Here is a 23625-nt window from a genome sequence, read left to right on the forward strand (position 1 = left end):
ACGTGACAAAGTTCTGGCTAACAGAATGTGCATGATAGTGAGGTGTGTGCCAATTCTGGGAGACGTCCTTAAAAGGAAGTAGGGTGGCCTTGCCTTTCACCATGGCACCTTCCTCATGACTGGAATGCAAACATGATGTCAGGAACAGGAGCAGCTATTCTGGGCCACAAGATGACAGCACATGTTGAGGATGGTAGAGCAAATACTGCCGTCAAAGGTCTAGGATCCCTGATGGTTGTGGAGCTGCCATGCTGGCTCTGCCCACTCATTTGAATTTTTACATGGCAGAGGTACAGATTTCCATCTTTCCTTTTTTTTGGTGAGGAAGATTGGCCCTGAGCTAACATCTGTTGCCAATCTTCCTCTTTTTGCTTGAGGAAGATTGTTGCCAAGCTAACCTCTGTGCCAATCTTCCTCTGTTTTGTATGTGGGATGCTGCCACAGCATGGCTTGACGAGTGGTGTGTAGGTCCACGCCCAGGATCTGAACCTGTGAACCCTGCACCACCGAAGCAGAGCACACAAACTTAACCACTATGCCACCAGGCTAGCCCTGGATTTCTATCTTTTTTAAGCCAATATCCGTTACAACAGACAAGTTGATGTCCCACTAATATGGCTCAAAGCTCAGATAGGCTCGCCAAGGACCCTTTGAGTTGTGATGGTTGGGTAATTCCTTGTGCCTGTGAAACACCATGGTGTAAGGACTGAGCATGTGCCAGACTTCATCTGCCTGGGATGACAGGGGGTCAATTTTGGGGTGAGTTTGTAGGAAAACAGAAGAGAAGACCGCTCCAAGCAGCCTCCTTCCCGGCAGGACTCTGACCCCTTCCAGGCAGGCTGACTGGTCCAAGCTTCTAGAAAAATGGGGCCAGCCCTGGTCCTGTTTCACTCAGACTGAGATTCTCTTGGTCAGAACAATTGGTGGAAAAGCCCTGAGGGCAGAGGAAAGATTGTGTTCTGGTTCTGAGCCTGTGGTAACCAGGTCGTGGAGTGGCCCTGGACCCATTTCTCCAGACGTAAAAACAGAAACGACCATGACAGCTTCCCTCCATGGGGCCTTATCGCCAGGATCTTTCTCTTCTGCTTTCAATGTGGAAATTTTCTGATCCAGGCTCCGTGGTGTAATGCAGAGTCTGGTGGAAGGAGGGCTCTGTGAAGAGATGGAGCTAGCCCAGGGCTGGTTGTATCTTGCTCCCCACGGTCTCCTCCTTCAGCCCCGTTTATGAGATGAGTGACCAAGCCCCATCGGGCCACCTGCTCTGTCTCAACTCTCTTCTGTCAAATGCGTATCATTAAATCCTTCCAGCCCTCAAGGCAAGGGACCCGACTGTCTGATCTCTTGAGTTCCCTGCCACCTGAGATCTGCAATTCTCTGGTATCAATGTTTTTCCAGAGCCCCTTGGAAATCAATTGCTGACCTGATGCCCCACACCCCTGAATATTTTGACGTGTATTCTCTACCCACAAGGACATTCTCCTACAACACAACCATTAAATCAAGAAGTTCATGCAGAGCCGTTCCTATCATCCATCATCCTAGTCCATTCAGATTTCTCCAGTCTTCCCAGTAATGTCTTTTTTAGCAAAAGGATCCGGGGAAAAATCATGTGTCAAATTTAGTTGTCCCATCTCTTTAGTCTCCTCCAGTCTGGGAAGCGTTCCTCAGGCTTTTATTGACTTTTATGATCTCAAGTCAACACTTGTGAGCACTGCAGACTCAGTGTTTATAGAACGTCCCTCACTTTGGGTTTTCTGGTGTTTCCGCCTGCTTGGATTCCGGTTCTGAATCTTTCATAGGAATAGCGCGGAGGTGGTGCTGGTTCTCTTTGCATCCTGTCAGGCGGCACGCGATTTCCCTTTGTTCCATCACGGATGTAAGTTGGATTCCTTGATTAAGGTCTGTCTGCCAGGTTCCCTAGTGAAGTGAATTTTCATTTGTAAATATCAAGTATTTTGTGGGGAGGGACTTTGAAACTATGTAAATATCCAGTTACTCATCACGTAATTATAGTTAGTAATTAATTCTAAATGTAATTGTAAATATAACTAATATACAGTCATGCACCACTTATCGATGGGGATACATTCTGAGAAATGCGTTGTTGGGCAATTTTGTCTCTGTGCGAACATCATGGACTATACTTACGCAAACCCAGATGGCGTAGCCTAGTGCACACCTAGGATATATGGTAGTAATCTATGGGACCACGTGTTATATGTGGGCCATTGTTGACCGAAACATCGTGATGCGGTGCATGACTGTAATTAATTAATTCACAAATGTGTGGACTCGTGCTTTCTTATTTCATCCAATGGGTCGTGTCTCATTATTATCATCATTTAACTTGATGCTCCAATTGTCCCAGATTTGGTTGGTGGGAGCCCATCAAGCAAGCCTCTGTGTCCTTTTGACACATCCCCATCATTCTTTGAGCGCTTCCTGACTCTCTGGCACAAAAACAGATTCTAGGCTCATCTTGCAGTTTCCCATCCCAAGCTGTGGAACCGGCCCTTTCTCTCAGGAGCCCTGACTCTTGTTAGTGGAGAACGAGTGCTGAGCAAGACTCTCTCCTTGATCTGACTTTAATCAGGCTCCTGGGAGCCCTCTGCTTTGGATCCAACTTGGGCTTCCCTCTCTGTCCGTGTGGAATCCAGTTTGAAGTTTGAGCAAGAACCGTGGCAAGTCAGTTTATCAAAGGTCCCCCCCTTGGTATCCGACCCACCCTCGCTCTCTGATCTAATTGCTCCTCCCCCACCTCAATACGTTGCCCTGCTGGCCTGCCTTCGGCTAGAATTCTGTTGAGTTGGTCTAGCAAGAATGCCCCTTACCCCTGACATTCCCCCTTACTAATCTCCATCCTCGGACCCCTCCTGCTCCTGGGACGTAAATCCCACTTGTCCTTGTTGGAGCTGGCTTGAGTCCCTTCACCCTCCCCTCCTACAAAACCCCATTGCAGTGGCTCCCCTTGAATAGTCTGCCTTCCCGCCTCCTACAGTGTTGTGAATGGAGATCTGTGGAGTGAGCTAACTCCCATTGTCCTCCATATACTGACTTGTGTGGTCGCTCCTGCTGTATGTGACTAACTTCTTGTCACACCGCCCCCCTCCCATAAGGATGCATCCCCACCCCCACCCTCCCTCAGGCTTTGAGACCCTGTGCTGAGCCCCCTACCCCACAGCAGCCCTTCTCACTCCCCCACCCCTGGGCATCATGCCCCCACCCCAGGGATGCCTAACCTTGCTCAGCCCCACCTCATGGCTTTGGGACGCCATTGTGAGGGAAGGGAGAGGGAGGAAGAGCCTATGAGGGTCTTGGATAGCACAGAATATTCCAGTCGGGGTGATGGTTTCTAAAACTTAGAAACCAAAGGCATGTGGGATACCTCACACAGACCGTTCCCTCGGGACTGAGCCTTTCTAGTGTGGGTCATCTGTGACCCCGTCTGCCCCTCTTAAAAAGAAGAGCCGTTTGCAGCATTCAAGAGAGGAATGGGTCCTTTGTCCCTCCTGTGCGTCCACTTTAGCATCAGGCCACATGCGTGACTTTGGATGGGTTAAATTTTAATGATCCCCCAGCTCCAGGTCTGGTCAGAAAATTTCCCACATCTTCCCCCTGGTTATTCATGCTTTTTGAAAGCGACCTGGTGCCAGCAGCTTCCGGTCTGAATCACTCCCTTCGCAGCCCGCACCCAGGCCCCACCCAGGCTCCCAGATTCCAGTGCTTGTCTCAACAGTGGGCTGAGAGGGTGCCCAGCTATTTTTAGATTTCCCTCAGAGCCACTTGCAGATTCCTCTTCTGTGACATCGTTTCTCTTTCCCGGAGGAGAGAGATATACAAGGTGCCAGTGGACAGAGAAGACTCCAGGAAACCCTAACCCTAACCCTAACCCTAACCCTAAACCTAACCCTAACCCTCACATTAGGCAATCGGAGACTGACAGCCCCCAAGGTCACCAGGGCACGGGCCCATTTACCATGGAGGCCAGTGGAGCTTAAAGTTCAGGCCCGCTCACTTGCACAGTGCTTCCAAAGCTATGTGGTTCGTAGTCACAGTTTCGTAGGTCGTGTCTTAAAGAAGGACCCTCCAAATTGTCTAAGCTGCGGGCCACACACCCTGGGCCTGCCCTGCATCTAATGCCATGTGCAACATGATCCTGGCTCCTGTGACCCCCGGAGGGACGGGGAAGGACCCCCTGTGTGTGGGAAAGCATCTCAGTGAGGTGGTTAAGGGCAAGACGGCCTGGGTTCAAATCTTAGCTCTGACATGGACTAGCTGTGGGATTCTGGGGTTATCTAACTGCTCTGTGCCTCAGTTTCCTCCAGGAGTACCTGCCTCGCCTCACAGGGCTGATGTGAGGATGAAATAAGTTCATCTATTTGCGTGAACTCTATCATCTATCTGTCTATCTATCTATCTATCTATCTATCTATATCTAGCTAGTTAGCTAGCTATCTCTCCATCCACCACCCACCCGTCCATCCATCCACCCACCCATCCATCCATCCACCCACCCACCCATCCATCCATCCATCCATCCATCCGTCTATCCGTCTGTCCGTCCATCTATCCGTCTATCCATCTATTGATCTGAGACACAGAGAGAGACACAGAAAGAGTCCCAGAACAGCACTTAGGTATGCTATCTGTCCATTTAGCTCTCATAAAACGCTACCACAACAGTCACGTGTCCTGTAGCCTGGAGGGCCCTTGGTCTCCCCCTCCTTCTTCAAGGCCAAAGATTGTTCCCTAACTTCTTTGCCTTATTTAGGGAAGACTTGAAAGACTTGTAAAGGTTTCAAAACATTTCAATTTCGGGATCATCCATCCTCGTCCTCGGCTGCTTTGGCAGAGGGCGGTCTGGCCTCGCCCTGCCACACACGAGCAAGCGCGCACGTGGGCAGCTGCGGAAACAAAGAGCCTGCAGCCCCACCCCTGTGCTGGCCCCTGTCTCCACGGGAGAGAGTGAGAGGAAGAGGACGAGAGGGCTGGGGAGGATGAGGTTTGGGGCATTCAGGAGGGTTGCCGGCTGGGAGCGTGAGGTGGACATGAACTGGTTTGGGAGAAAACCGCAATCACCAGCCTCAGAGGAGACTCTCTCCTGGGGGGCGCTCTGGCTGTGGCTGGGAATTCCAAGCCACCGAATGGAGCTGGGTGCTCAAACACCTGAATTCACGTGCATCTTTCTCTCCTCCCCCAACCAGCTTTGTGAGACCGACAGTGAATCACAGACACCCCAGGCACTGCTTCTGGAGGAGGCCGGCCCGCCCAGGGCCTGGCTGGGCCTCGGAGCCCAGCTCCTCCAGTAAAGAACCCTCTAGGTGCCAGTCTATTGTCCCAGAGCCTTTCCTTTTTACCCTGACTTCCCAGGACGCCTCCTCCATGCTCACCACATCATTGCCTCCTGCTTCCTCCTCCACCCCCTCCCCCCCCCCCCCCCCCCCCCCCCCCCCCCCCGCCCGGCTTCTCCACCTGCCAACCAGCCTCTCCTCCTTACTCCCTCTTCACACCGAGCTTCCGGGGACCGGTGGGGCTGCAGCTCGTCATCTAGTGTAGGGAAGCCGTATAATTTTCATGCCTAACGGGGCACTTCTGGACAATGAGCACAGACAGGGCCTGTCCCTGTCAAGCGAGGCCATGTGGTCACCCTGTTCCGGTCATCTCCTATTTCCCTGGTGTTGCTGATGCTGTCACTGCTCTGCATTATCCCTCTTCCTTTTCCTTCCGGAGTAACTGTGATGCTCGTTTCACTCAGCTCAGGCAGACCTCCTGTCTTCCCTGGCCTGCCCCGGGTCCTGGGTAGAGCCGGCTTGTCCTGGCTGGCCAGACTGTTCCATTTTCAGGAATTTTACAGGCCAGCTGTTAAACACAGCCATCATCTTAAAATTAAATGATATGAACTCACAATTAAAGAATAAATGGGCTAAAAGCATCACTTCCTAATGACATTGCTATTTTCTATGTTCTTGATGTTATTTACATCCACTGTCTCTGTTTGGTGGAAATACCGTGGAGTGTCTACTGCCCTTGTCTTCCCAGCTCCGTCTTCAGGACGTCAGCTTCATAAGTGGAAATGGACGACGGTGGGAATACTTACACCACTGAAATTGGCAAATGCTATAAACCAGGTCTTGATTTATTGTTTCATTGATTGTCTACACTTCACAAAGTGATGTAAGAAAGAAAATGTTAATAATGCAGATTCAACTTAAAAGCATGTTGTGTCTGTAGCCATTACGTCATGAATAACACAAAAAATGGGGGGAATATTTCCCAGCATATAAAAACCGTTACCTGGGGCCGGCCCCGTGGCCGAGTGGTTAAGTTTGCACGCTCCACTGCAGGTGGCCCAGTGTTTCGTTGGTTTGAATCCTGGGTGCGGACATGGCATCACTCATCAAGCCACACTGAGGTGGCGTCCCACATGCCACAACTAGAAGGACCCACAACTAAGAATATACAACTATGTACCGGGGGGCTTTGGGGAGAAAAAGGAAAAAAAAAAAAACCCGTTACCTGATTCAGTAAAGAAATTGTTCATGTCAAAAGAGGTTTCAGTTTAATAAATGTAATTAGTATGAGAGTGAGAAACAGTTTCGCAGCAGATCACATGTCAGATTTAAGGGCAATGAATTCACTGGGGAAAGAGCCAACAGGGATGCAACTCTATTTATCAAATCGTGGTTGAATACAAGGGTTTGGCAAAAATCAGTGAGTGCGTCCTGTGAGAATCAGTTTGACTATGTGGAATTTACCGTGTAGAGTATTGCATATTTTAACATCATTTGTAAGCTGTGTGCTACACATCCTTTATGTCAGTAAAATTTATAACACACGCATGTGCGTGTGAATCTGCATACATGGTTTTCGGAGTGGTGTTAAATGCCTGCGCACGGCAGCCTGTCCGTTTGGCCAGGCCGGGTTAGGGCCTCTTTTGAGGCTCCCACGATAACCCTTGCAGAACGTCTAGCATGACATCCTCTTGTCTGTCTCGCCGCCTGAACTTCTTGAGGATGGGGAAATCTTTGGAGCTCTGACACTTGACACAACGCCCGGCACATGTTAGGTGCCCCTCCCAAATGTGATTAACTAGTTCATGGATTTAACAGTTGAGCAGGTGCAGGCCACGCCATGTGCTCCCCGGCCCGTGTCCTCTTCGGGGGGTGGGACTGCGTTCCTGGCCCTCTTGCAGCGGGGTGTGGCTGTGTGCTGAGCGCAGTCCTGTGATGGTGATGTGTGGGTGGTGGCAGTGATGTCAGCTGCTTCAGAGGAGACCCTCCAGATCCCCCTCCTTCCCTGCCCCGGGGGCCTCAAGTGTTCCTGATGGTGTAGCCACATGGTGGAGGAGGGGTGCCTGGCCCACAACGTGACTTTGAGCAAAAGAAACTTTTATTTTGTTAAACTGCTAAGATCACAGGGTTTATCTGTTACCAGAGGATAGCCTAATCTCTCCTGACTAATACAGCGAGGAAACAGAGATGTGGGAGGGACATGGGCTGGGGTGCATAGCTCGTTAGTGGCAGGGCCAGGCAGGAGCCTGTCTTCATTTTCACTATACAGACTGCCTCCCCCGAGGCATTTCTTCCCTTCCAGATACTGTTCCAGAAATCAGGTGTGAATCTGAGGTGGTTTTGTTCAGAGCCCCATTGCAGAGGATAACTGGTTGGGACCCGTTCATGGGGAGGCCTCCAGAGGCAGCCAGCCTGGGAGGCACGCCCGCCAAGCACCCTCCTTCATTAGGGGCTCAGCAGGTGTGGCTGGTGGCTGGGATTCCATCTCCCAGTAACTGTCGTTAGCTTGGCCGGGGTTTCACCCACAAGCACGCCTCCCCGGCCCTGTCATCCACCACTTCCCTCTGAATGTATCTTGCCAGATCTGGTACTTGGATGGAGAGAGAAGCAGCTTTAGAAGTGGTACCCTCAGGGCATAGAACTCGGGTCCCAAAGGCCAAGCAGAGGAAAGAGGGCCCCTTCTTCTCAGCTGGAGAAGCCTTAGCTCAGTTCTACAAACATTAAGTGTGAATTATGTGGCAGGCATTAGGCTATTTACTAGAGTATAGTATGTGTTGTATTAGTATAGCATAGCTTTGTATAGCATAGCTTAGTATGGCACAGCACAGCATAGCATAGCATAGGAGAGTATGCACAGCGTAATATGTATAGCATAGTGTGTGTATAGTATGGTATGTATAATAGGTATAGTATAGTAGCAGTATAGCATAGCTTAGTATGGCATAGCATAGTATAGTATAGTTTGTACAGTATAATATGTATAGCATAGTATAGTATTAGTATAGCATAGTAGAGTATTATAGTATAGCATTACTCTAGCATAGTAGAGTGTGTATAGTATAGTATGTCTAACATGTAGAGTATATTTTAGTATAGCATAGCATGGCATTGTACATTTTGTCTTGTTCCTTGCTCCCCTGAAAGCTGGCGATTTTCCCTCTCTTTGATTGCAAGCCAGCATTCTGGAACCATCTGGGTGAAGTCACAGAGCCCGGAGCGGCGGGGTGGCGTGAGGGGTGAGCTGGCACGCTCCCCTCCCTGGCTCCCTGGTGGTGACTCCTGCCTTCCTAGTGACGACAGCGCCTTCACCTTCCTCGGCCGCACCCAACCTCCCTCACCGGCGGTCCGCCCACCACTTCTGCTCAGCCCTCCCTGAAACACCGCTCTCGGCTTTGTCGTTTATTTGTTTCTGTCTCCGCCACTAGGATGTAGGCTCCTTAAGAGTTGGATCTGTTTGTGCTTTGTTTCTGTTCTGCTGTATCCCCAGTGTCTAGAAAGCTGCCGAGTGTTTGTTGAATGACGGCCAGACTGCAAGTCCGAGTGGGCAGGGACTGCACCCCTCGCTCTGTGGCCCCGCCTCGCAAGGTTTTACACCAGTGACCGTGGTGACTGACAGCCCCGCACATGTGCCCTCCCCTCCTGACTGCTTTAGTCCTGACTTGCCTCTGGGTCTTTGCACGGGCTGTGCCCTCTGCCTAGAACACTCCACTCATTGTGTAGTCCCATTAACTCCCGCGCACTCTTCAAGTCAGCTTGGCCACCTTCCCTGACCACTGCCCCCTGCTCGGTCCCCAGCCCCATATTGCCCCTTTCAGTGTGCTGTCAAACCTTCTTGCAATTATGTTGTTTGTCTTCTCCCTGCTCTGTCAGCTTGGGAGGATGGGCCTGTGTGTGCCCTGTTCATCACTGTATCCTCAGCCCCTGGGACAGCACGTAACAGGTGCTCAGACACTCATAGGGGGAATCAGTGGATGGTGACCACAGCCAACATGTAACCTCTTGATCCACTCAAGGGAGACCCAGGGTGCTGTGGGGGATGCAGGCCCCTCGTCTAGGTGAGGGTTCCCACCATCCTCTCCCCCACAGCCGTCATGGGCAGGACCGAGAAAGTAGCCCAAGTCTATTGTTTTTGTCCTCTCTCTCTCTTCCTCAAACAGGATCATCTGCTTTCTAGATGATAAAAGTAACATATACTCCTTGTAAGACTTCTGAGCTACTCTTGTCTTTCAGTGTTCCCACACCTATCCAGTGTAAGAGCTCTTAACTGAATACCTACTTTGGACCCGATGCCACACTAGGCACTGGGGATGCACAGCTGAGTACCCTATGGTCCCCATCCTCCACGATATTGCAGTCCAGCACCTGCTCTGCATCTTCAGTTACTTCCCCAGCTCTGCGCCTCAGAAGACGGGGTCTGTTTTCTGTGTCCTAGCCCAGTGCATCAGAATCATGTGGAGAGCTTGTTGAAAGCAGGTTCCTGGGGCCCACCTGCAGAGTTTCTCATTCAGATCTGAGGTGTCTGCTAATTTGCATTTCTGGTAAATTGCCTGATGATGTTTATTCTGCCGGTCAGGGGACCACACTTTGAGAACCACTGCCCTCGACGGTGCGTTCTTTCCGTTTACAGAAGTTTTGCACGTCCATTATCTCATTTAGTCTTTCGAAGTCTCTCACCTGAGCACTGAAGTGCGCACAGCTGGTGAGAGCTGAGGTTGACTTCGGCCCAGGTCTTCCGGGATGCTGCCTTCTGTAGTGGTTCCAGGTGGCACCTGAAGATCCCCACTGCCATGGGAGTGCTGAGAGCTGTGACGGGCTGTGGGAGGAAGCGGGGGTCAAGCTGCAGAGGGAGGCTCCAGGAGGACATTTCTTGGAGGGAGGGGGCAGGGTTACCATTCCATTCTGGAAGGAGGACTGGCTTGGGTCAATAGGGGCTGAGAAACAGCAAGTTGGAGGAAGAGCTGCCGGGATCTTCCACCTACAATGCGGAGGAGGGGCGGGTAATGCTGCAAAGGAAGGAGGGGTCATCCTGGGGGGCCTCCTGACCCGAGGCGGGTTTCACTGGGGTCTGGGTCATCCCACCTGCTTCATGGAGGCCACTCTGGAAGCTCCGACTGAAGACGCCACGCACCCCCTTGAGCTTCTGCCCCAGCCCTCCTTCCGCCAGGACTGGCTGGGAGTGTGCCCTGTAGGATGGAAAGTCTGAAGGCCACAGCCTGGCCGGCCCAGCAACTCAAAATAAGCACTTCCTTCTCGGCAGCGAGGCAGCCAAGGGGCTCTGGCTGGACAATCCCCCAGTGTTCCCTGGAGCCTTTCGGGCGCTGGGCTGGGCTGGGCACTTCCTCATCTGGGAGGAAGCCCTCGGAGGTGGTGGGAGAGCCCAGTTCTGAGGGGCGCTCTGAGAGGGGGAAGGAAAGGAGGCTTGGAAAAGCGTGAACTTGGATGAAGGAGTCCTCCAACGTTGTGTATCTAAGCAGGAAGCCAGACCTACCCAGCCCTGGGGAAGGAAAATAAACTCTGCAGGCCTATTTTTAGAAAGCGGCAAAACCCTGTTTCTCAGCAGGGAGTGGAATTTAAATCTCAAACTTGCTCCTTTGCTGAAGTAACCACTGGACTCCATGCAGGAATCGGACCACGGGGAGCAGTGGTGTCTGAATGAGGCTGTTAGGCTGGTGCCTGCTCTGCCCCCTCGCTGCTGGGCTTGCTCAGGGCCATTCCGGAAGGCTCTATAGGAATTCCAGTGCAGGCTTCACGGTGGCAACGGTGATGATGGTGATGAAGATAATGGTGATGATGGCATTGATGATGGTGACGGTGACAGTGATGATGGTGATACTGCTGCTGATGGTGAAGAAGATAATGGCGATGATGATGGTGATGATGATGGTGATGATGATAATGGTGATGATGGTGAAGCTGTGTGCCAGGCATACACTTGACATACGTGGTCTCATTCAGTCCTTACAACAACCCTATGAGGCAAGTATGGTTTACCCCCATTTATTCAGATAAAGAAAGTGAGGCTCAGAGAGGTTAAGACACACAGCAAACAATCGTAGGGCTGGGATTCCAACTCTGGTCAGGATAACGACAAAACCTGCTCTATGTGAAACCGTCACAGTCTCCAAATTGGAAGAGGTGACACTGAATACAATTCCTATCACTTTCCTTTCCCAGAGTGCATTTGGAGAAAAATACACCTCTGAAGGTGCATCTGTTCTGCAAACAGCAAGTGGTCGTTTGGCATCAAGATGGTATGAGGTGGATGATGGAGCTGAGAAAAAAATTTGGTTTAAAAGATAAAATGGAGCGATTTTTAAATGTGGCCCAAACTGCCACTGAAAATACTTATTCCTTGAAGAAATATACAAAAACCATAAGTTACATTACATTATTAGATGAAGTGTAGAGGCTCCCAAGGCGAGATGCCCAGTTCTCCAAGAGTGGGCACATCCCGAGAAAATGTAGACAGTAACTTCAACAATGCCACCTACAAATATGGGCAGACTTGTCATCATTTACGACGTGGTTGAGGAAGGACCACCAGTTTGTGCTGCAGTTGTGTCATCACTGAAATGTGGCTGGAGATTTCCCATGGTGAAACCAAGTGGAGCCCCAGCACCCTGCAGAGGCGTCCCCACCGGGAGCTGGGTGGCCTCTGCGGAGGGCGAGGCTGAGGCCGGGTGTGGGCAGCCGCTCTGCCTTGGCGCGCTCCGAGCACGGCTGCTCACTGGAGCCAGGTCCTGGACTTTCCACTGAAGCCGGGTTGCCTTTCCAGTAACAACCACGACGTCAAAGGCTTGCCAAGCAGCAGATTGGGCAATTTCCCCGGTGAACTCATTTAGCCGTGTGTGTGTGGGAGTCCTGCACCCAGGCACGTTGGAAATCATGACTGGCAATTCCGGGTTCCAGAACCAAGTCTTGAGGGAGGGGAGGGGTGGGGAGGGCTGGAGCCAGAGGCCTGCTTTGAACTGTATTCCCCCAAGGCAGAGGTCACATGCAGCGGATTCAAGCAACCCATGCTGGCCGAAGGGCCCTTCTCAGGCCCGGGGGCCCCAGCTGCTTCCCTTTCCTCTTTCAAGGTCTGTGCAGCCCCCGGGAATGCTCTTTCCGCCAAACCTGACTTCGAAGTGACAGTCTTCACCTGTCTTTCCTTTTTCTCCCTTGTGACAAGCCCCTGTTCCCTATCAGTTGATACCTACCTACAAATCAGGGATCCGCCATAGCGAGTCGGGGCAGAGTGTGCGAACAGTATTGGACGCGACCCCATGGGAGGCGAGGAAAGCTTGGGAGATGAGAAACAAGATGCAGCCTGGATGGCACTGGGGAGGGTTAGCCCTCTGTGTGCTCTGCAGGGACGGCTGGAAGGCGTCGGCCTGGCACAGTGCAGGCAGCTTTGCAAGTGCGGGGAGCATGAGTTTGCAGCCATGCAGCCCGGGCATGGAGCCAGTGGCTCCAAGAGGCCCATGAAGAAAGGGGAGGGAAGTCTGCGTTTTCTCCTCCATCAGTGGTTATTATACCCCCACCTGGTGAGGAAGAAGTGATAATATTTGGCACCACGCACAGTGTCTGGCAGACAGGAAGGACACAGAGATTTGCTGAATGAATGGATGAATGAACATTGTCATATTCAGCAGCACTTGGTTCACCTCCGAAGCTTCACAAATTAAGTTTCAGACGGCTGTTTTACATTATAAAATCATAATTCAGTTCATTTGGCCTTTAAGATGGGACTGATAAAGGGCCTTACGAGCAGTTTCACAAACACAGAGATTGTGAATTTGGAAGAGCATGGTTGAGTGTGGCCTGAGCTCCGAGCCTTGGAGAGCAAGCTCCAGGAAGATGGGGCACCTCAGCTGTCACAGTGGGCCCTGCACGAGAAGGCCCTTCTGGAACCTTCCAACTCTTTGAAATCATCTTCACAAGGCAGAGGTTATTTCCCTCAAATTCAAAATGCTTAGACATCAAACAAATAGTCAAGTAAAAGGATAAATTCTACCCTATTTCATGGACCAGCAAACTCCTATTCTCTGCCACAGAAGTTAGAACTTGCCAGAAGTGGAAGAGACCCTCATAGCACTACCATCCCAATAACTCGTCAGGGATGTGGGTTCTGTGAGGAATTATGTGGTTTTACAAAGGCTACAAAGACCTGAACGCATCTTTGGTAACAAGGGCCAGCCTCTTGCTGCCTGTCCCAATGCTCTAGGGGAGTATCCCCCACAGAAAGGGTCAGAGAATGCCATGGATGGAAACCAGCCAGTCACCTAGAGAAGAGTATGCACGTGTAAGCACACGCATGCGCAAGTGCACAGAGCTGCTTGTTTTCTGGAGCCTTTTATGCCTGACACATGGATTTCTTGTTCATTCAGCCCCACCCCTTAAAGGTATTTCCAGAACTTAGGTTACTACCCTTGGCAGCTCTGCTTCACGCGCAAATACTCGGAGGTTGAAGTTTATGAAGTGTGACCTGTTTATCAATGACTAAGTTCCTTTAACCTCAGCTTCCAAATGTGGATTCCTAACTCCAGTCCTGCTCGGACCGGCACAGGGGCCGACTTTACTGTGGGCAGGGGGACGTGGGGTGATCACGGAATCCTGAACCTAAGCCACCAGCTAGGAGCTCCAGCCCCAGAAAGCAGACCCCAAGGCCCTCCACAAAACTAGGGTGTTTTTCTCCTTCGAAATGTTCCCCGACGCGCAGAAGTCAGTTCAGCTGGGGAAAGAGCTGGCTTCCAGGATCTCGAAGAAGGTGTGGAATCAGGAAAACCTACGTTGAACTCGACCAGTGAGGTGGGGGTCGGGGGGGAGCCTGCCTGACTCAGCTCTGCTACAGATCATAGTGGCCCCAGAGCAGAAGGGCCTGTGGGAGTGGGGGGGTTGTGGCAGACAGATCTAGGGGATTGCCAAGGACTGGGGAGGCAAGAAGCAACACTGGGGGGGCATCCCAGGATTGCACAATTCCCTCGGAGCTGGTGGGGGGGCGGTGCTGCTCTTTGCAGGTCATCCTCCTTTTTAGCTCATTGTTGAGTAGGAAGTTCATGCGGCTGAGAAGACAAGAAGCGAGGCTGAAGCACACCTTCATGGAGCCAGGTGCGGGGGGTTGGGGGAGTAGGGGGGGAGGGGCAGTTTGAGGTGCAGTGAGGGATGGGATCATGTGGGGCAGGCTCCCCCTGGCCCTGGGGTCATGGGGGGGGGCCCCCTACAAGGACAGTAACCGGGAGGGAGAGTGAGCCTGCTGGGGACAGTGATTGCATTTCTTAAGTCTTCTCTTCTCAATTTGGGTTGGGTAGGAAAGGGTTTTCTTCTGTTTGGAATAAAGAGACATTTTAGAAGGACCGCAACCAATACACAGAAAGGCTGACCATTTTTATGCTAAAAAGTGTGGGACGGGATGTGCCCTCAGGTTACAGCCTGTGGCTCCCTCTGCTTTTCTCGTGCATGGGGACAAATGGATTTTTGTCCCCCAGCAGTGCTCCCCTGCTGTGGAGAAGAGTGTGACTGTGGCGGGGGAGGGGAGTGGGAGCTGGAGGGGGCTGTGGGCCACGAGGCAGTGGGTGGTCGGCTATTTCAGACTCAGTTCCAGAGTTCCCAGGACGCGGCAGCTGCCAGCCCTGCCTTCTCTTTTCTCGGATATCTGAAAGCAAGGCTTGTCCAGCGAGCAGATTAGGAAAGGATATGGGAACTTGTCCCCATACTTTAAAGCAGGGGAAAATGCCTTGTTGTGAAGAGAAGAAACAAAACCTGTTTGGTGACTTGTCATTTCAGTGAAAACACGAACCTTTCACAGGTGAGCATTTCCCCACACCCCCCTCCCTCCTGCCACCGGGATCACGGGCTGGCAGGCGGGGCCGGGGAGCAAAACACAGGCCACAGCTCTGTTCCCACAGAGATCACGGGGACCTGATGACAAACGTTTAAAAACCCAAGGGGGCAGTTTACGGAAAAAAGTTTATTAAACTTGTCGGGGTGATGAAATACACTCAGAGAGGGGCAATGCCTCCTCTGCACCTCCACGAGGAAAACAGAGTACATTGTTCCATACACCTTGATTCTCTCTTCATTCCTCTTGAGTGAACATAAAGAACTGATTTCTTAGATCACCCGTATAAAAAACATCACCACCCATCCTCCAAAGGGTCAAATTCCACGTAGCCAACACTGTGGGAATTTTAAAAAGAGATACATTTCTGACTTCTTACAAATGGAAAGTTCAGTCCTAAGGGTTCGTTAAGGCCTCACTTCTTGACTCCCCTGAGCTCTTTGCAAAAGCTCATTTCAAAGGGGGAGCCGACACTGGGAGCTCCCCATGGGGAACTCTGAGTGCACAGTCCTACTGTCAGCTCAGCTTGTGCAGCCAGAGGAGGAAAAAGAGGAAGAAGGCAGCTCAGGTGGAGCCCTCTGCCGTGTGCATCTTGAGTCATTCGAGGGCCACCCCGCCTGTACCTTTCCTCCTCGACAAGCCTTATCAGATGAGAACGTGAGCTGGGGAGAGAGAAGCACAGATCAGAATTTCTCCCGGTGTTGTGAAGATAAGTGTGCACGCTGGGAACCAAATATCGGAGAGGGCGGGGGAGAGAACCGAACCGTTACCCTGGTGACAGGTGAGAGTTACCATTTGCAGATGCAACTCTGGTTTGGCCATTTGTACACACCTTCCTAAAAGCAGAGGAAAATTCCCCCCCACCACCCCCAACGATTTTAAGTATTCAGATAAAGAGTTTCATAAAAATGGAGACTGATTTACAAGTATCGCTTGAAAGAAAAAAAGGGCACTTTTCATTATAATTCTGCTTTGAAATACGGTCCTTAAATTCCCTTGAAGATGAGCCTTTAAGAACGTCAGAGAACAATAGTTACAGCAAAGAAACTAACCCCCTCAGCAAACTGGGTGTTTGTGTTAACGTGACACATACACATCCAGGTTAGTTCAGTAGGGGCTATAATTTCAACCTTGTAAAAACATATGGCTTTAATCACTAAGGTTTGGGCACAAGAAATGACCAGAGTAACAGTCAGTATAATTGGTAGAAGAAATTATGAATAAACAGAAGGAAAAGATATAACCATTTAAAAGAAAATAATTGAGATAAGTATAAAATGCACAACGTTGTTTATACTTAAGGTAAATCTCTACATTTATTTTTCAAAAATGTCATTATGAGAACAAATAAGCTAATATATAGTCAAGTTCACCTTAATCACAATGAAGTCATAGGATAAGATAAAAAGAAAGAAGCCTCATATATAAAGGACATTTAAAATGTTAGCCATATCAAGACCCTCCATTTTTAAACACTGTATGGCATCTCACTTTATAAAAAGGGAATACAGCCCTCGAGAATCCTTTAAACAAACCCAACATGAACAGGAGTAAAATAAAAGCTATTTTACAAACCTCTAAAATCAAAGCACCTATTGAAACAAAGACTGTCAAGAACCTATGAGATTATTTCAAGAGGACAGGGCTGGACGAGATGCTAAATACTGTAGTTCTAAGGAAAAAATTACAATCATTTTATGTAACTTACAAGGCAAACTGAATACTATGAAAAACGTCCTTCACAGCACATTTAAAAGTATGAATTTAAATAATACTCAACAGGAAAGAAACAGATTCTGAGACACAATAACAAAAGGGCGTAACTTCAAGTGTGGCCCCTCCCGGTCTATTTTTAGAGGTTTAAGACCCCAGCCTCGCAGAGGTTTGATAATAATGCTGTGGCCACAGCTCAGCATGTAAGTCACAGTTGGGCAGAAAACCAGTTCTTTTCATGCTGCAAAACTTGGTTCGCTGTTTTTTTCCCTTTTAAATTAATCCTGAGATCTTGCCCATGGAAGACAGGGGATCTTAAGAATCTTCTGTTTTCCTCTGTTTACTGGCTACCTCGGAACATGCAAAACTAAAATTAGGCGATAAATTAAAATTAGGTGATAAAGTAAATCTTTAAAAACATTCTTTACTAAAAAAGGAACTATCTTGCTTCTTTGGAATATTACTTTAATTGGGAACAGAACAACACACTGTTGAGGAAAAAGCACTTTGGTTCACTGAAATATTATGGAGATGGGTCCTTAAAAGATTTCCATATTAGGAAGTAAACATTTCTGTGTCACCCATCACAATGCTGAGATGGCTGTGTCCATCAGGAGGATAGGAAGCTCCTGCATCCTGTCTTACTCAACAGGGGTTTAAGAAGTTTATATGTATGTCATATGAATGTGTGTACACACACACAATACCTACATGTGTATATGTTAACATATATTATGTACATGTATATACACAATACACGTTCATACACACATCTCCCAGGAACACAGACCTTCTAGTCTCATGAGACTCACTTTCTTAAGATTACCACCTTTTCCAAACTCAACCTTTCTATTCCACTCCCATATCTCAAAATTACAGTAAATCATACTCTAAAGGTTTCATTTTAATTTTCAATTAAAAAAAGAATTGAGCAGGGCCAGCCCGGGTGGCCTGATGGTTAAGTTCTGTGGGCTCTGTTTCAGTCGGTGGCCTGGGGTTTGGATCCCAGGTGCGGACCTACACCACTTGTTGGTGGCCATGCTGAGGCGGCGTCTCACATACAAAATAGAGGAAGATTGGCACAGATGTTAGCTCAGGGCCAATCTTCCTCAGCAAAACAAAAACAAAAAACTGGGCAAACCAAGTTATATCAAGCAACAAAGGCATATCTAGGGCAAGCGCATTGTTATTTACCCTTCAAAAACAAACAAAAAACCAGAAAAATATTTTAAGACACTATGAAAATTTAACAAGCATTTTTTTTTTATTTTTCTTAGAAACTCCCTTTCTTAGAGAACTGAGTATAAGAGATCTAAACTGGCTTCATGTCATGTCCTTGGGATAAAAGGCTCAATTAGAGACAAGAATAACACATTGGACCCAATCCTCCTCCTCTTAAACCCAAAAAGTATATGGCATTTACAAATTATAGGAACAAATAGGTTTTTAAAATTATTCTCTAAGTTCCTAGAAAAAGGAAGACAAGAGATGGGGCTGGACCTTCTTTCACAGAAGGATCCCCCCTGCTCGGCTGTAGCATCAGAGTGGGGCCGCACTTTCTGTCCTTCACTCAGTCGGGACCACTGAGTCCTGGCGCCTCTCGTCTCTAGCCCTCAGCCGGGCACAACAGCTGGGACTGCTGCTCCTGCTCTCCTGCCAGACAGACCAGGCATCGTGCCTCCTCCAGCTCCCTGCTCAGCCTCCATCACAAGTTCTCCTTCAGGAGGCCGAGCTTCCGCAGGGCCTCCCTCCGGGCTTCCTCGGTGGAGCCTCGGCCGGAGAACTGGACAGTGATGCCCTGCGGCCTGAACCCCACGGCCCTGGGGAGCGAACCCGACCGCCTCCTCGCATCCTGGCTGCAGTCCGGCTGCCGGTGCTCATACAAGCTCTTGCTGGCGTTCTGGCGTGCAAGTTTACTAGTAAGAGCCGGGTCTGGATGGATGGTGACAGTTTTTCCAGTAGAGACAAAGGCACTAGGCTCCCTCTTTAGGACATCGTGGATGCTCTGGAAGCCATTGGCCAACGGCGGGGACTGTTCTGTCTGCACGCCTCTGGACTGCTGACCGCTGGTCTGCCTTCCCGCCCGCGAGGATACAGCTTCCTGGCCGGGGCCTGGCTTGCTCTGGTCCCGAGTGCCCTGCTCTGGAGAGATGCTTCTCCTCTGCTCAGTGAGATGGCCCTTTGGGGCCTGATCTTCCATTTCTCCCACGGTGAGGAAAGAGATACCATTAATGTTGGCCAAGACCTGGGCCTTCCGCTCCTGCACGTTGACGGCTGCTTTCGAGATGGTCTTGTTGAACTCCTTCCCCGAGCTGTTGGTCACGCTGATGTTGCTGGGGAAGCGGTGGATCTTGGGTGCAGGCTGTGTCGTGGGTCTGTGCCATGGCAGGTGGTCCCCGTTTCGAGGGGCCCCAGAAGCCAGTGTCCTCCATTCTCCAGGCCTGCCCTCCTTCGAGGGAGATGTGGGCGAAAGTGCTTCATTTCCTGCCAGCTTCTCGGAAATTTTCTGGGCGATAACAAGAGGAGTAGGGACCGAGCGGGGTAGTTTTGGGTGCTCTGCTGGGGGAGAAGGAGTGAGCAGCTCTTTCCTGGGGTGGGCTGGAGCTGCGGTGACAGGCAGGGAAGGCGACAGAGGAGGGGCCTCTGGAACCGTGGAGTCTGGAGGGGGCGAATTCTCAGCATCCTGCTTCCTGCATTCAAGGTCAGGAATGTCTTCCTTTCCACCAGGTCCAGCCCCTGAAAAGTGAGGGAGAACCCTCATAAGCTACCACTTTAAAAATAAACGCATTACATTTCCTTTTCACTGAATTGAAAAGGGTCTCAAAGGGACGTAATACCAATGAGCAGTTCCTCCCGTCAGCTAAACTCCCTTTATCCTTGTTCCCTGGACTAGACAAAGAGAATGCAGCACGTGATTCTCATAACCACGCAATGGAAAGGAAAGCATGAGTGATGGAGAAAGACTTGCAAGTCACAAAGGTCAGCACGTGGAAAGCACACTGTAGAAGTGAGCTTCTGAAGACCCATCATCCCGGGGCAAGTAGGAGGAAGAAACAATAACATAGCAGGGGGTTCTACAGGGAGAAACGAGCCTGGAAGGTGGTGTGGCACACGCCAACAACTCCATCAGGTCCTTCTAGATGCAGGACAGTCAGATTTGAAACAGAAATGTTTCCTGATGGCCAGGTAGAATGTCATACGCCAGCCTCTGAGCCTTTACTGTATCCACAACATAGACTGATCGCGGATCCCCTAACGCTTTTCTGCACTTATGTTTATACGCTTCCTCCTGCTGCACGAGTGTAAGCCGTGTCTTACTCATCTTTGCATCCTCAGAATCTCCAGGATGCCAGCCACAGAGGAGGCACTTAGAGCTCTTACGAAAATGTCATGTTAGAGAACTGATGGGCGAGGTGGCTCACTTTCCAAAAGTGTTTTCCTTGGCACAATGAAATGATCTGACTTTTTTTTTTTTTTTTAAGGAAGATTAGCCCTGAGCTAACTGCTGCCAACCCTCCTCTTTTTGCTGAGGAAGACCAGCCCTGAGCTAACATCCGTGCCCATCTTCCTCTTGATCTGACATTTTTAAAGGGTCAACTGGTTCAAATTAATTTTAGGAACTATACTTCAAAGAAGAAGAGTGATAAACATGGGAAGTTGAGGGGCCAGCCCTGTGGCGTAGGGGTCAAGTCTGGCACGTTCTGCTTTGGTGGCCCGGGTTTGCGGGTTTGGATCCTGGATGCAGACCTACACCCCTTGTCAGCCATGCTGTGGCGGCGACCCACATATAAAGTAGAAGAAGACTGGCATAGATGTATAGATGTTAGCTCAGGGCCAATCTTCCTCAAGCAAAAAAAAGAGAGAAATTCATATTAAGTGTCTTCTTTGAAGAGATGGTTGCAAACTAAGCTCCAGGTTCAGAAGCTATAACAGTTTGTGAAATTCTGTGTAATACATAGCCTTGCTTACAAAAAAAAAAAAGGAAAAAATATCTATTTCTAGAGGCTCATGACAAATGGCAGCGTTCTGTAGTTAGCAGAGCAAAAATATTTTCCCTTCTATTTTTTCCTTTACAACCTTATTCCTTGCCCACATTTATTTCCAAAATCTTTTCCAATCAGGAAAAAAACTGGAAGAAAATTTTCTCCTTGTCCATCTGCCTCTAGGACTCAAGGGACAAAGGTACCCCTGTCCTCCGATGCCGCCCTAAGTCAAGCCAATGTACAAAGCAGGTGCTGAGAGGAATTTCTGTTCTGATCTTTTCCTGTTGTTCTGAACCAGCCAGAACACCTTGGAAAGTCACGCTACAGAAACAGGGGCACAATCTTGAACAAAAGTTGACATTAAACCTCAAGGGCTAAAATACAAGTACCTGCATGTTTTCTTTGTAGAATGAATTGTTACCTGGAAGTCATTTCCGATTTTGTTTCTTTATGAAAATATATATATGCCATCTATTTGTAGGCCCAGTTGGTCTCATTTTTATTCTAGCCCTTTTGGAGTTTCCCTTCCTGTGTTGTCACCCTAATATGCTATGGAAGCATCTACTCGTTGGACAATCAAACCGCCAAGAGGATGCTTCGACCCTACGAATCTCGGGTACGCCCACCCCCTAGCTTCCATAGCGGCAAGCCCAAGAGAACGCAACGGAAGGAAGTGCCCCCGGGGCTTGTGTGCTTCCTGCTCACCCGCTGCCTCGGTCCCCTCCGGACGGCTCTCGGGTTCCCCAGCTGCAGGTCCTGGCTGCACTAAATCGATGACATCTTCCGGCTCCGAGTGACTGGAAGCGCCCTCTTCCAGAGACCGCAGAGAGTGGCAGTGTACGCCGCTGTCACACAGGTCCAGCTCCTCAAAGTCGTCCTCCAGGGAATCAATAGTCTCCTCAAAAAACAGGATGACATCCTTTTCCTCGTGGGTGAGGTACTTCAGGATCTCGTCATCCTGCACGAGAGGTGTGGGGGTTAGGAATGGAAGAGAGAAAACAAACGGTGGCTTCACCGAAGAGAAAAAACCATGACACAGTCAGGGTCGATTCAGAGCCCAGGGAAGACTTCACAGCACTCTAAAATGTCTGCCATTCAGGTCACCCGGCTGACAGACCTGTGCCCCATGTCCTTCACCATTTTACCTGCATCAAAAAGAAGGCTGACTACAGGGCGCAGCAAATCAGGGATCTTAGAACTTCTTATCGGCTCTCGCCTTGTGCTTCCTAGCGACTCAATGACGACAACGCAATGCTTCTCCGGCTCCTCCTTGGGACAGCTTACTGTCCACCTACTGCTGTCAGACACACTTGGTTCCCCCGTAGTGGCACTGGGGGAAAATCTCTGGCTGAAGACAGTGGAGTGAACTCACATACTTACCGCCTCTTCCTCCAGATACCCCACTAAAACAATAAAGGGATTTATTATTTTTTTAAAGGGCACAAATCACAAAGACAAAAATAATAGGAAAAGAGATGACACAGCAAAATCTGGGAAGTTAGACAGCAGAAGGACAGGTGGTAACTGATTCAGAAGAACCCAGAAAGTTGAATTTTAGTCAGCAGCTGGGAGAGGCCAATAATCAACTGGCTGAGTACTGGAGAGCTCCCCCGAGCTCAGGCACTGGGGGTGCTGGGCGGTTCTGGAAGTGTGGCAAGGACGACGTTGAAAAGAGCAGAACTGGTTGAAAGTCTCTTTCAGAAGCAATTAGGTCACCTCGGCAGAAAACTAGATGTTTTTTCTTAAAGAAAGTAAAAGAGGGGCTTGGCCTGGTGGTGCAGTGGTTAAGTGCGCACGTTCCGCTTTGGCAGCCCAGGGTTCACTGGTTCAGATCCCTGGTGCGGACACGGCACCACTTGGCAAGCCATGCTGTGGTAGGTGTCCCACATATAAAGTGGAGGAAGATGGGCACAGATGTTAGCTCAGGGCCAGTCTTCCTCAGCAAAAAAGAGGGGGATTGGCAGATGTTAGCTCAGGGCTAGTCTTCCTCAAAAAAAAAAAAAACACCAAAAAAGAAAGTAAAAGAGATATTTGAAGTGGGGGGACATCAAGCAGAGTTGACAGTGAAGGACCGTATTGAAAACAGGGAGTAAATGAGGCCAAATTCACCCTCTAGACAGAAGACTAGAAGAGTCTCCTCTGGGGAATCTGCATGGCCCATGAGCCAAGAGAGGCTGAGACGAAGGATTCCTCAAGGAAATAGCTCAGCAAGAGCACCCCACGAGTGAAGATCAGAGTCAACACACCCAGCACAGAACTTTTAATCAGTTGCTTAATGTCCTATTTTTATTTATTTATTTTTTTAAAGATTGGCATCTGAACTAACAACTGCTGCCAATCTTTTTTCTTTTCTTTTTTTTGCTTTTTTCCCCCCAAATCCCCCTATTACAGAGTTGTATATTTCAGTTGTGGGTCCTTGTAGCTGTGGCATGTGGGATGCTGCCGCAGCATGGCCTGATGAGCGGTGCCATGTCCACGCTCAGGATGTGAACTGGCAAAACCGTGGGCTGCCAAAGCAGAGCGCGTGAACTTAACCACTCGGCCACAGGGCGTGCCCCAATGTCCTGCTTTTAAATCTGTGCATATAACTAATGATAACAAGCAGCTGTGAAAAACCTTTAACATGAAAGACATATCAAAACAAAGAAAAGGAAAAAAAATGCAACTTAGAAGAAACAAACTAGGCAGAATGATGAAAATTTCATAAATATTATCAATAATATCCTCAGAGAGATAAGAGAAGATACTGAATCCATAATCAAGATAATAATAAAAATGTTATTAAAAAAAACCCTAGAAAACAAAAAGAGCTCTAGAC

At 49.4% G+C, this 23625-nt stretch overlaps 1 protein-coding gene and 1 long non-coding RNA gene across 3 annotated transcripts in view; both read right to left on the reverse strand.

The window, feature by feature from the left end:
- Positions 1 to 6213: 6213 nt before the first annotated feature.
- Positions 6214 to 10492, reverse strand: LOC138921437 (uncharacterized). Its single transcript, XR_011433997.1, has 2 exons — positions 10371 to 10492; positions 6214 to 10104 (listed from the first exon to the last, which is right to left on the reverse strand). It is a non-coding gene; the product is annotated as an uncharacterized lncRNA (long non-coding RNA).
- A 4729-nt stretch (positions 10493 to 15221) lies between these two features.
- The window catches only part of PROSER2 (proline and serine rich 2), a 41034-nt gene continuing 32630 nt past the window's right edge, over positions 15222 to 23625 (reverse strand). For both annotated transcript variants that reach the window (XM_023632363.2, XM_023632364.2), the window contains exons 3-4: positions 21513 to 21765; positions 15222 to 19560 (exon numbers count right to left, since the gene is read on the reverse strand). In XM_023632363.2, coding sequence (XP_023488131.1) covers positions 18530 to 19560; positions 21513 to 21765 — 1284 coding nt within the window. In that variant the 3' untranslated portion in view covers positions 15222 to 18529. The remainder of the gene's footprint in view (positions 19561 to 21512; positions 21766 to 23625) is intronic.

Source organism: Equus caballus, chromosome 29 (assembly GCF_041296265.1).
Source record: "Equus caballus isolate H_3958 breed thoroughbred chromosome 29, TB-T2T, whole genome shotgun sequence".
NCBI lineage: Eukaryota > Metazoa > Chordata > Mammalia > Perissodactyla > Equidae > Equus > Equus caballus.